The sequence below is a fragment of the Apium graveolens genome, chromosome 10 (genome assembly GCF_009905375.1).
Source record: "Apium graveolens cultivar Ventura chromosome 10, ASM990537v1, whole genome shotgun sequence".
Taxonomy (NCBI): Eukaryota; Viridiplantae; Streptophyta; class Magnoliopsida; order Apiales; family Apiaceae; genus Apium; species Apium graveolens.
Window position 1 is genome coordinate 224,006,129 of NC_133656.1, and position 13,729 is coordinate 224,019,857.

Here is a 13,729-nt window from a genome sequence, read left to right on the forward strand (position 1 = left end):
CGTCAAAGATCTTGAAAACCACATGTGTTCAGTAATCAAAAAAATATAAATTATATTATATTGTGAAGTATATTTTATAAATATCACTAATTGATTAAAATTGCTGAAGATCATTTAAATTTAATAAGTAAAATCTTTATGTTATGCAAGCTGAACAAATATTTTGCAAACTAAAAATATTTTTTAGAATAAGACATTTTATAATGTTCTACATGTAGTACATATAATATTCAAGATTTTGAATAAAACAATGATCTTTGTAAAGTTTGATTTGTAAAATAATACGTTTTGTTATGCTTTTATGTAATATTTATATTTGCAGAATACAAGTGGTCTCCAAGGTTTTAAAAAAATGGTCTCTATAGAACTCAACTCTATAATTGGAGTTGGAGTTTACGAGAGTCGCGTACAACATTTTGCAATATTGCAATAGTTTCCTTGTTATGATATTTTTGGTTGTTGACTATTTAACCCCATCTTCTATTATAATTGAGAACAAGTTTTATCATAATAAAATCAATTTTTTCTCTCTTCTTTCTATATTTTATCATGCTATCAAAGTTATGTTTCGATCTGAGATATGTTAATGATCTCTTGGTGACTTTCACATGTTGAGTTTAAAACATGTGGTTTGATTATTATTTTTTCTGGTGTACTATTTCCTAAACTGAATATTATTTTTCTTGGATAATTCAGAGTCTTAATCATGATTGATATTTTTTCTTCGCATTCTTTTTGATTTGAATTGATTGGATTTTGCGGGGTAAACAAAATTGATTTTGGTTTAAGTTTTTTCTGCCGGCTTTTGTTGGGACTCCTTTACACACTTTATAAATCTTTGATAATATTGACTCATTAATAATTTTTTGCCTTATTTTCTCCTCTTCTATCGTAATCAATAATAAGTTATATTATAATACAACCCAACTTTTTCCTCTTCTCTCTTTATTTTATCATATATATAACACGTGCTGTATCAAGACTTAGTATCAAATTAGTTAAAATAAATACCAAAATTCGATACTTTTGACTTTGATGCTATAGTTGCAGGTGTTTTCATGATAAATTTAGGATATGTTTGATAGGCACCCTCTCGTCCTTCTCTAGTTCCGTGGCCGGGTAGAAACCAGTATATTGCAAGTGCATGCTGAACAGCAGTAGTATTATATATCGGGGATAATATTATTCAACCGATTGGTAGCACCTTATTAATTAAGAAGTTGTCACGTACAATTCTTGATTTCCCATACAATCCTCGTACATGCACGTCCAAATCTTTATTTTACATATAACTAATACATATCTCCTTATAATTAATTATTGTTGTTTCTAAAAGTTAATCCGGTACTTGGCTTGTTTATTATTCCAGAAGATGCCCCAGTGCCTCTCGAACTCGATTCCACCTCGCTTGTTCTCATCAAACATAGAAAAGATGTAAGTCTCGATACGCTTCTGAGGCCTTTTCGGCGTCCCATAGTTGCGTACATGGTTGATCAAGTTATTATTGTGAGTTGCAGCGTTTTCGTTGCTTGCTGCATTTCCACCAGCTGTAGGCCATCCAGTTTCAGAAACGACGATGTCTAAAGAGTTTCCACCAACCTTCTCCATTGCCGAGTGTACACTATCTACCATGGCATCGAATGCGTTTGTGTACCTAAGCCATGCATCTTGTACCAACACATCTGAAGACCTCATTAAAGCGTAATCAAGACGAGCATCTCGGTTGCCTTTACCCTGGTTTATTTGTGGAGGAATGTCGGCATGGTTGTGTATGTAGCTGAAGTATGGATGAAGGTTTACTAGCAACGGAGCGTTGCCGTTTCTAACCAAGAATTGAATAATAGGCTGAATATATTGTCGAATTTCGGGCTTGAATTCGCTATTTGAAGGTGGGAAAGATTTGCCAAGAACTTCTGATTGATCGACGGCTGTGGAGACTCTAATTCTGTTTTGCAGTCCCATTGAAGAAAGTGCGTTACGGATGTTTTGCATTGCGGGTAGGACGAAGCGTGCGAACTGGGCATTTTGGGAGTGTACTGGAGTAATTCCGTTGCCAACAGCTATGAACCTGAAATTGACATCAGAATAGTCCTTGACGTTGCCTTGGACCCACTCGTTGGCGTTCCTTTGGTTGGAGGCCACCCATTGAAGGTGGTCGTTGGGGACACCGAGGATGACTTCGATGCCGGTGTTTCTGAGGGCTTGGAGAGCATTACGGTCGGGGCTGTAGAGTCTCATCCTCTGGATCCTCATCGATCGGGCTAAAGACACAGCATCTTGTGGGGATGGTTGATTGTTAGCATTTGTTGCATAGCACACACCTATATCTTGTGGCCCAGCACCTGCATAACAACATATTATAACATGCAAACGATAAAAATCTCATAAGATATATATGATCCAGGAAAGCTCTCCTCCTAACCCCCTTGAAATTTTAGGATAACTGTTAATTTACATCGCGGTTTCATATTAATGCTTTGTGCTTAGGGTACCTGAAGTAGCTTGCAAGAAGGCAAAGAGCGAGAAAATTAATAGCAACATCGTGGTAACCTTGAGAGACATATTGCTGCTCTAGGAGTGTAGTTTAACTACTAAACTCGAATGGATGGCGCTCTACCTAAAGCTAGAAGCAGTATATATAGAGGAATCCAAGAGGATCAAGTCGGCTCGAGAGTTTTCGAGAATTTGTTCGTATTAGGCAAGCCAGCTGCGGCATGCTGCATGAATTTCATGACAAAGTTGATGATAACAGTGGGCCGGAAATATAAAGATAAGTTCGAGTTAAAGTTTGTTTACGTAACAGTTATCTTTATCAGATTGGTTTCAAATATTTTTATCAGCATATCAGTAATGTATTATGTCAAAAACATAAATTGATTTAAAGATGTTATTTATTTGTACAAGCTCAAGCTCAAGCTATACCATACCTATATATACTAGGTAAATTTATCAGTGGCATCGGCTGCAACCCAATTTTAAAACTGTTCACGAACCGAATCGAGATGAGTTTTGATCGAGCCAAACCGAGTTTTAGTTTTTTTTTATGGACCGAGCCGAGCCAAGCTTTTTTAACGAACAAAAAACTGTGTTTGAACTCGAACTCGCTGACAAACAAGCCGAATACGAGCTTTTATTGAACAAAATTGAGCAGAGTCGAACTGAGCCGAACATGAGCCGAACACGAGTTTTCTCCATCAAAACGAGCCGAACCGAGATGAAGTAAAAAATTATGGTCAAAACACCGGTTGACTGTTAAAATAACAACTCAAATACTTTTTTTTTCTAAATTTTTTGTTATATCACTAAAATATATTGATCTTAACATCCGTATGGTTGAATCATTCATAAATATTTTTAAAAATATTGAAATATTAATATGAGACTAAACACTCGTTACAAGTACTGTTCAAACCATTGGTTAATTGTTAAAATAACAAACAAAATAAATTTATTTTTTTCTAAAAATTTTGTCATATCACTAAAAGATATAGATTTTAACATCTGTACGGTTGTATCATTTATAAATATTTTTTTTAAAAAGCGAAACATTAATATGATGCTAAACAATGATTATAAGTATACATCAAAACACAGGTTGACTGTTAAAATAACAAACCACCTATATTTATTTTTTCTAAATTTTTTGTCATATCACTAAAATATATAGATCTTAACATCCCTATGGCTGGATTATTCATAATTATTTTTAAAAAAATTGAAACATTAATATGAGACTGAACATTAGTTACAAGTACTGTTCAAACAATTGGTTGATTTTCAAAATAACAAATAAAATAAATTTATTTTTTCTCATTGTTTTATCATATCACTAAAATATATAGATATTAACATCCGTACGGTCGGATCATTCATAAATATTTTTAAAAAATTAAAACATTAATATAAGACTAAAGACTAAACACTAGTTACAAGTATTGTTCAAACCATTGGTTGATTGTTAAAATAACAAACACAATATTTTTTTCGTATACTTTTGTCTTATTACTAATATATATATATATATATATATATATATATCTTGACATCCGTATGGTTGAATTATTCATAAATATTTTTAAAATAATCAAAATATCAATATGGGACTAAATAGAAGTACTGGTAAAAGTACTGGTTAACTTTTAAAATAGCAAACCAAATCTATTTTTTTCTAATTTTTTATTATATCACTTAAATATATAGATCTTGACATCCGGACGGTTGGATCATTTATAAATAATTTTAAAAAAATTGAAACACCAATCAGGTAATAAATACTAGTTACAAGTAGTAGTAAAATCACTTGTTAATTATTAAAATATCAAATCAAAAAATTAATTTTTAATATCTGATTTTTTTAAATTACTAAAATATATATTTTGACATTCATATGGTTCAATTACTTAAAATAATTTATAAAAAATCTGAATAAAATTTATAATAATCAAATATATAAAAAATATTTTTTTTTAAAATTTTTTTCGAACCGAGTTCAAGCCGAACTCGATCTGAACATGCCAAAAGCTCGGCTCGATCTCGTTTTCTTAACGAACACATTTTTGTGTTAGAACTCAAACTCAAGCTCTTAATAAACTGAGCCGAGTTCGAACTTGTTCGCGAACGTTTAGCCGAGAAGACTGTCACATATACATGTAAACTTATAATACGGTGGATATGTGAAGTACGAGACTAAAATATTCTTGTAATTCAAGGTATACAATTAAACCAAAATAAAGACTATATACACTTGCAAAAACATCAATCTCCTTAAAAATAAATCTTAGCATATTATTTAAGGTCAAATCTCACAACCCTACATGATTTTTTTCTAAACTTTTTCATATACATATTTGCATTTACCTTATATTCACTTTTTCAAATACATAATTTCTTAAGACTTTAAGAGAATGATCAAACCAGGTAAATTGATGTAACAACCCGCACTTCCGAATTATTATTCTAAATCAAAACTAAAATATAATACAGTTTACTAATCGAAATCTCTATTACAATGGTGATTATACGAAAGCGCGGCTAAAAACGGAAGTCTAAAAGTCAATCTAATTTGAAACTAAGGTCCTCGAAATTTCAATGCTTTACAACTCGAATCTTAGAGAAAACCTGAAATTGTAAGTAATGAGCTATACAACCCATCAAGAAACCAATCGATCCAACTAGCAGACCAAGTAACACATACATATATAACTCAAAATACGATAATCTATACGATATGATATACGAAACAAACACGTTCGATACATATTCTTATTCTTATTCGATGCATACAATACAGATAATCACATAACAACAATAATTCAAAACCCGTAATTCATGCCACGACCACTACAGACCGGTGATTAAGGTTCTAAATTTTCAGAAAACTGTCACTACAAATCGGTGACTAAGGTCCTAAGTTTTTATTCGATATTTTCACAAACCATGACATGAATTATAGATCCAAAATTATCATATATACGTCACACATATACATCTATACATATACTGTAAGTCATAATACTTTTAAATATATCATCACTTAACCCAAGTTTTTATAATCAAATATATACGCATAACAAACAATTTAAAAATACTAGCAAAATCGCTCGAAAACTTACCTCAAAACCAGACCAGATCTGAAATTTACTCTTTTTGACCATCTAAACGATATTTTCTTGGAAAATACGAAACACGAAAGTTATAGAGAACGAAAATACCTTTCCAAGAAGTCTATAACCAACAAATTCTGACTTACGATAAATTTTCTACGAATTTTACAAAATTGCTGATTTTAATGTATAAAAGACCTACAAATTTTAATACAAAAGACGTGGAAAACGAATATGATGTATTAATAACGATACAAAACCCTATATTTTAACCTACAAGTTATCCATATTAAAATCTGATCCAAATTTTAGACCCATTAGTATAACCATTTTAAATCATAATCTTAATCCAATTTTAATCCTTTTATTTTATTATTCTTGTTATAATATTATTCTAAAAATTATAGGATATTATAATTGATGAGTTAAATTTTAATTTGATCATAGTCACGTACTTAATATTTAATCCTTATTATTAATTTTATTAAAATAACTTCTGATACAACATTTTGAGCAATGGAGACAGGAGCGCAGGGTCCAAATGTTAAGAAATGAAGTGTATTAAATTTAAAATTAATTGGAAACAAAGCCAAAGGTAAAATTTTTTATTTTCTAAACATACACTCTCTCAAATATCTTGTCCATAAAATGGATTTCTGGGGTATGGATCTCAAACAATCGAGAGTTAATGCCTAATTTATTTGCATGGCGACACAACAATTAATTAACGCAATCGTCCTCAATTATAAAGCATTTTTGTCCGAAGGATGAAAACAATAAACTTTTCTCCTTGATCCCGCCGTATAGTGCAAAAGTTGATGAGATAGTTATGTCTACAGTGTGCAAGTATCCAAATTCAAGTAAGCTAATAGGAAGTTTCCCGGTGAATTAAATAGCAACAACCAAAATGTTATACGAAACTATGTATGTGAGTTTCTGAATATAGATATGTATGTGAAAACAATCTGCGATTAATACAAATAATCAAACAAGTGTGTGCGTGAGTAAACGAAATCAAACGGAGGAAGAAAAAATATAAACAGAAGAGAGATCCTCGAGTCCAGTTGAAACTGTCTCCTTAAAGCTATTTCGCCTCTCACCGTATGTGCGAGTCGATAGCCTCCCAGGATAAAACGAGGTAGCGGCGGCGTTACGGATAACGAGCACCTTCAGCGAGCTTGAACGGGCACGAAACTATCACCGAGAGAGAGAGATTTGTGTTTAGAGACGAATATGTTTTTGGTGTGTCTAACCCTAACGCCTTAGAGGTGTTTATATAGGTGTAGATAGACTTGTGCGCTACTCTTTTCCATAATTAAATATCATTAATTATGGAATCGGTGTAATACTTGCAAGCTACTCTATTCCATAAATAATCTGAAACAGAATCAGATTGAATATATCAAGACATACACCATATCAATTAATCTGAAACAAAATCAAATTAATTTATGCCATAACATTTGAGCCAAATTCTAATGGAAAATAATAATTTCCATTATTAAGAGAATATCATCATATCTCACACATCTTTTAGTCATAATGCTCAAAAATATGACTTACCAATATGAGACTTATACCCATATTTTCCAACAATCCCCCACATGGGTGAGATTGGTAATCTTAGTAGCACACACCAGACAGACAGACAGACAGACACGGAGTTTGACTTGGTGATAGTTTCTTCGATCAGATATAGCATACGATAGGTAGAGAATGCTCCTTGAACCTTCGCTCGAGTAAGCATACCGACTTTACTGGTAGACAGTAGACGTGCTTGTCCTTGAACTGTTCGACCGTTTATGTAAACGATGATATACTTATCACTATATCGTTTCTGACTCGTTCAGCTCTCATGAGTATGTCCATTTTGGCCATGGAACATCGTCCTGGTTCTGCAGAAGTTTCTAAAGAATTGTGCCTCGCAATTCTCCTTTGAAGCGGCCCCACTTCTCTCCCACATAGGTGATCTTTATCTTATAGAGTAACCCGCGTTTACTCAACTGAATTCCATGCGTTCACTCCTGAGCTCCACGTATTCATCAAAGATCATTAAAGGCTCAAAGCTTAACCTCGTACCTTACGGGTCTCACTGTTTCCTCATCATAGGAACAGGCCAGGGGTTACCCCCACAGTGATTTGGTCATCATGATTTAGTTGTCCCATTGAACCAAGTTCTTGGGATCTCCAGTCAGCAATGGTTGGGTGTCCACCATGATGCCGTTAAGCAATAGGCTTAAGGCCCATCCCTCTCGATGATTTCTCAACCACTTCTCTTGATAACCCTTTGGTTAGTGGATCCGCGATATTATCCTTTGACGGTATATAGTCAATAGTGATAATTCCGGTTGAGATCAATTGTCTAATGGAACTGTGTCGTCGTCGTATATGACGAGACTTTTCATTATACATCGTGCTCTGTGCTCTGCCAATAGCGGATTGACTATCACAGTGAATCCCTATTGCAGTTACAGGCTTTGGCCATCTTGGAATATCCTCCAGAAACTGACGTAGATATTCAGCCTCTTCGGCGCATTTATCTAGTGCCACAAACTCAGCTTCCATCGTGGAATGAGTTATCACCGTTTGTTTTGAGGATTTCCATGATATTGCCGCTCCAGCTAATGTAAACACATAGCCACTCGTAGACTTAAGTGCTTTCTTGCTAGATATCCAATTTGCGTCAGTATATCCTTCTAATACTGCTGGGTATCTGCCATAGTGCAGTCCATAGTCTCGAGTTCCCCTCAAGTACCTTAGTACCCTTATAATCGCTTTCCAGTGATCAGCTCCCGGATTACTCGTAAACCTACTCAACTTGCTAATTGAGTATGCAATGTCTGGTCTTGTACAACTCATGAGGTACATCAGACTACCAATTATCCTCGAGTATTCCAATTGGGAAACAGCTACACCTTTGTTCTTGGATAGGTGCAAAGTCATATCTACAGGTGTCCTAGCTTTCTCAAAGTCATCCTTAAGAAACTTCTCAAGGATCTTGTCAACATAATGTGGTTGACTTAATGCGAGACCCTCTGATGTTCTAGAAATTTGAATTCCCAGAATTACATTTGCTAGTCCCATATCTTTCATGTCGAACCTTGATTTCAACATGTCCTTTGTAGATTTGATAACTTTATCATTGCTTCCAGCAATAAGTAGATCATCTACATATAGTGTCATCATGACATAGCCATTGTCATTCTCCTTGACATAGCTGTTCTCGTTATCCTTGTAATAGGCACAGCTATCACATTCATTGATTTTGAAACCATTGGCCAGCACGACCTCATCAAATTTTTCATGCCATTTCATAGGCGCTTGTTTCAAACCATACAATGATTTCACCAATCTACACACTTTCCTTTCTTGTCCTGGGACAACAAACCCTTCAGGTTGTTCCATATAGATTTCTTCATCTATGTCTCCATTTAGGAAAGCTGTTTTCACATCCATTTGATGTACAGTTAGATTACGCATTGCAGCAATAGCAAACATCATCCTTATGGACGTTATTCTCGTTACAGGAGAATATGTATCAAAGTAATCAAGGCCTTTTTGTTGCTTGTATCCTTTAATTACAAGTCTGGCCTTATACTTATCAATAGTGCCATCAGTTTTCAACTTCTTCTTGAAAACCCACTTGTTACCTAATGGTTTGCAACCAGTTGGCAAGTCCACTAATTCCCAAGTATGATTTTGCATAATTGAATCAACTTCATTCTTGATGGCCTCTTTCCACATAGGTCCATCAGGTGAGGTAACCGCCTCCTTATAAGTTTTTGGGTCACCTTCTTCGAGCAAATAGGTCATAAAATCAGACCCATAGGATTTCTCCCTTCGTTGTCTTTTGCTCCTTCTCACTACCCCCACATTTTCGTCTTCACTTTCGTCACTCTCATTATCGTCATCTACAGACTCATGAGATCGTTTAGACGTCGTAGGTTGTTGGTTTCCTGGATTACAGGGAAACATCGTCTCAAAAAATGAGGCATTTCTTGATTCCATAATGGTATTCTTTTGAATATCAGGAATCTTGGATTCATGAACAAGAAACCGATATGCAGTGCTGTGTGGAGGATATCCGATGAAGACACAATTCACAGTCTTAGGACCTATCTTCACCTTCTTCGGTGTAGGGATCAGTACCTTTGCAAGGCACCCCCACACTTTCAGGTGTTGGTAACTTGGTTTCTTTTTCTTCCACATTTCATAAGGACTTACATCCTTATTCTTGCGCATCGTAATATTTAAAATATTATTTGCGCTTAAGATGGCTTCTCCCCACATCGATTGTGGGAGCCCAGAGCTTAACAACATCGCATTCATCATCTCTTTCAGAGTGCGATTCTTCCTTTCAGCCACACCATTTGACTGAGGGGAGTATGGTGCAGTGACCTCATGGATTATACCATGTTGTGAACAGAATTCCCCAAACGGTTCAACATATTCACCTCCACGATCACTTCGTATCGTTTTGATTTTCTCAGTTTGTTGTGTCTCAACTTCTTCCTTATAGATTTTAAATTTATCTATAGCTTCGTCTTTGCTTTTCAACAAATATACATAGCAGTATTTTGTACAATCATCAATGAATGTAATAAAATACTTGTTTCCTCCCATTGTTGGAGCGAATTTTAAATCACATATGTCGCTATGTATTAGGTCTAGCACTTTGGTGTTCCTTTCCACACGTTTAAATGATGATCTCGTTAATTTTGCCTCAACACAAGTCTCACACTTATGTTTTGGATCGATAGTAAGTTTAGGTATGTATTCTTTTGCACTTAAACGTCGTAAAGTGTCATAATTTACATGTCCTAATCTAGCATGCCATAAATTAGGAGACTCAAGCAAGTAAGCAGAAGAATTCTTCATTTCATTATCGTCCTTAACGGACATTACATTGAGCTTAAAAAGCCCATCAGTTAAATAACCCTTGCCTACAAACATACCACTCTTAGACAAAATAACTTTATCTGACTCTATTACAATGCGAAAGCCATGCTTATTCAACAGAGAACCAGACACAAGGTTCTTGCGAATATCAGGCACATAAAGTACATTCTTCAAAGTCAGATTCTTCCCAGAGGTCATCTTCAGGATCACCGTGCCTTCACCCTCAATGGTAGAAGTTGTTGAATTCCCCATGTAGAGTTTCTCACCAGCATCGGAAGCTTTGAGGCTAGAGAAAACCGCCTTGTCTGAGCAAACATGCCTAGTAGCACCAGTATCAATCCACCATTCACGTGGATTAGAACCGACCAGGTTCACTTCAGAGACCGTAGCACAGAGGTCTATGTCACCCATCTCCTTGGAGATATTCTCTACCATGTTTGCTTCTTTCTTCTTGTTGGGCTTCTTGGGCTTCTTGCAGTCAGAAGACCTATGACCAACTTTATCACAGTTGTAGCACTTCCCTTGAAATTTCGACTTCGAAATCCCTCCCTTGGGTGCCAGCTTTGCCCCTTTACCAGAATTAGCCTTCTTGGGCTTGGAGCTTTGAGCATGCTCCACCATGTTTGCCTTCTCAGTGGCAACGTTAACTTTCTTCTCGGACCCTCTGTTGTCTTCTTCAATACGAAGTCTAACAATAAGATCCTCCATAGACATCTCCTTTCGCTTGTGCTTAAGGTAGTTCTTGAAATCTTTCCATCCAGGTGGAAGCTTTTCAATAACAGCAGCAACTTGGAAAGACTCACTTATGACCATTCCCTCAGCATGAATGTCATGAATGATCACCTGCAGTTCCTGCACCTGACTGACCACAGTCTTAGAGTCTGCCATCTTATAATCAAGAAAGCGGCCAACAATCCACTTCTTTGCCCCAGCGTCCTCGGTTTTATACTTATGGTCAAGTGACTCCCATAAGACCTTAGCTGTTGGCTTTGCGCTGTATACGTTATACAACGAGTCAGACAAACAATTTAACACATAGTTCCGACAGATGTAGTCGGAGTGCTTCCAAGCATCAGTAGCATACACAGTCTGCATGTTACTCTCAGCAGTGAGCAACGGTGGTTCTTCCTTAAGGAAGCGATCCATATGCAACGTGGTCAGATAAAAGTGCATCTTTTGTTGCCAACGTTTGAAGTTCGTTCCGTTGAACTTCTCAGGTTTTTCAGCATGTGCAGCAGGCACAGTTGGCATAACAGGTGCAGCAGGCACCACGGGTGGAACAGATGGTACGTGCGTCTGTACTACAGGTGTATGCACACCAGTAGGCACCGCAGGTATGATCGGAGGAGTGAATCCTGCCGATATCTGTCCAAGAGGAACACTAAACTGTCCAATGACAGTGTGTCCCACAGGCACATGTCCCGAAGGCACATGTCCCGAAGGCACATGTCCCGAAGGCACATGTCCAGTTTGACCCCCATCAGATCGTACGATCCGTGCGTTAGGGTTAATCGGCTGCTGGTGAACCCCATCAGATCCAGTGATCTGTGCGTTGGGATCAGCCGTCATGTTCATCGAATCGTTCACAGTTTGGTTCTCCATCGATCTGTTACTCAACAAAACAAGCAGATACAGATGTATCAGTCACAAATGTATATAAAATATATAGCTTTAAGATTGTGAAAACAATCTGCGATTAATACAAATAATCAAACAAGTGTGTGCGTGAGTAAACGAAATCAAACGGAGGAAGAAAAAATATAAACAGAAGAGAGATCCTCGAGTCCAGTTGAAACTGTCTCCTTAAAGCTATTTCGCCTCTCACCGTATGTGCGAGTCGATAGCCTCCCAGGATAAAACGAGGTAGCGGCGGCGTTACGGATAACGAGCACCTTCAGCGAGCTTGAACGGGCACGAAACTATCACCGAGAGAGAGAGATTTGTGTTTAGAGACGAATATGTTTTTGGTGTGTCTAACCCTAACGCCTTAGAGGTGTTTATATAGGTGTAGATAGACTTGTGCGCTACTCTTTTCCATAATTAAATATCATTAATTATGGAATCGGTGTAATACTTGCAAGCTACTCTATTCCATAAATAATCTGAAACAGAATCAGATTGAATATATCAAGACATACACCATATCAATTAATCTGAAACAAAATCAAATTAATTTATGCCATAACATTTGAGCCAAATTCTAATGGAAAATAATAATTTCCATTATTAAGAGAATATCATCATATCTCACACATCTTTTAGTCATAATGCTCAAAAATATGACTTACCAATATGAGACTTATACCCATATTTTCCAACAATGTAGAAGGTGATCGAATTTTGGTTTTATCTAAGATTTTGTACTATTTTCTTTTCACAGATTAACATATGTGTTACAAATTTTAAAAACATTTGTGAGGTGAATGGACAAAAAGGTGTTATACGAGATCTCGTTGAATGAAAATATCTAATTGTTGAAATACATATCTTGCTATCAATACATTCTTATTTATTACATTTGATACTCTTCTCGGAAATTTAATCATATCAAAATTGAAAATGGAAAATGGTATAAAACTCTGTTGATTATCTTTACGCACCTAATTATGCTTAACAATCTTCCCTTCAATTGTTTTAATTATTTTAATTGCCACGTGCCCAATTATAACTATCAATTATCAAAATCTCTAAACGGGAAAATTCTATACGATCAATACAAGTATATTTCCCTCCAATTCAACTATATACCAAAACATAAGCCGTTACTTCTTGGGGATAAAAAGTTTCACCGTTCCCTTTTTTAGTGGGAGTCCCATTGGACTTTTTTTTCTTGCTTTTTAATTAATTATATGGATAAATATGTATGAATTGTAATTTTCATATTTCAAATTTGTCCCTCGTAACTTCATAAATAGTGTTATTATAATAATATTGACACCAGTCAATATTATTATTACACCAATAAGTAGTTTGATATATTTATTAAACAAATTATAAATAATAATATTGACATTATTATCTACTTAAAAAAATCAAAATAAAGAGTATCAAATTAATACTTGATAAACTTGTGTAATGTGTGCAACTCATGAGTAATACCAACTCATGAGTGATCACTAGTCACTAAAAGAAAACATGACAAAATCGACCGTCAAAAACGGTCGGTTAAGAGACAGCACGGTCGGTTAAAATAGTCATAATCGACCACAGGAGTCTGGTCGGTTATG

The 13,729-nt window shown here is 35.5% G+C and overlaps 1 protein-coding gene across 1 annotated transcript; it reads right to left on the reverse strand.

Annotated features, from left to right (window-relative positions):
* Positions 1 to 1,141: 1,141 nt before the first annotated feature.
* On the reverse strand, positions 1,142 to 2,651 carry LOC141693690 (glucan endo-1,3-beta-glucosidase-like). The gene is made up of 2 exons (XM_074498844.1): positions 2,493 to 2,651; positions 1,142 to 2,342 (listed from the first exon to the last, which is right to left on the reverse strand). The coding sequence occupies exons 1-2, from the start codon at positions 2,560 to 2,562 to the stop codon at positions 1,330 to 1,332; spliced, it is 1,083 nt and encodes a 360-aa protein (XP_074354945.1). The 5' UTR covers positions 2,563 to 2,651; the 3' UTR covers positions 1,142 to 1,329.
* Positions 2,652 to 13,729: the final 11,078 nt, after the last annotated feature.

Excerpts from the sequence above, each read along its gene's own strand:
- LOC141693690 (XM_074498844.1), bottom strand. The coding sequence starts at position 2,562 with ATGTCTCTCAAGGTTACCACGATGTTGCTATTAATTTTCTCGCTCTTT. Across the intron at positions 2,343-2,492 it reads CTTCTTGCAAGCTACTTCAG|GTGCTGGGCCACAAGATATA; the intron begins GTACCCTAAGCA and ends GTTGTTATGCAG.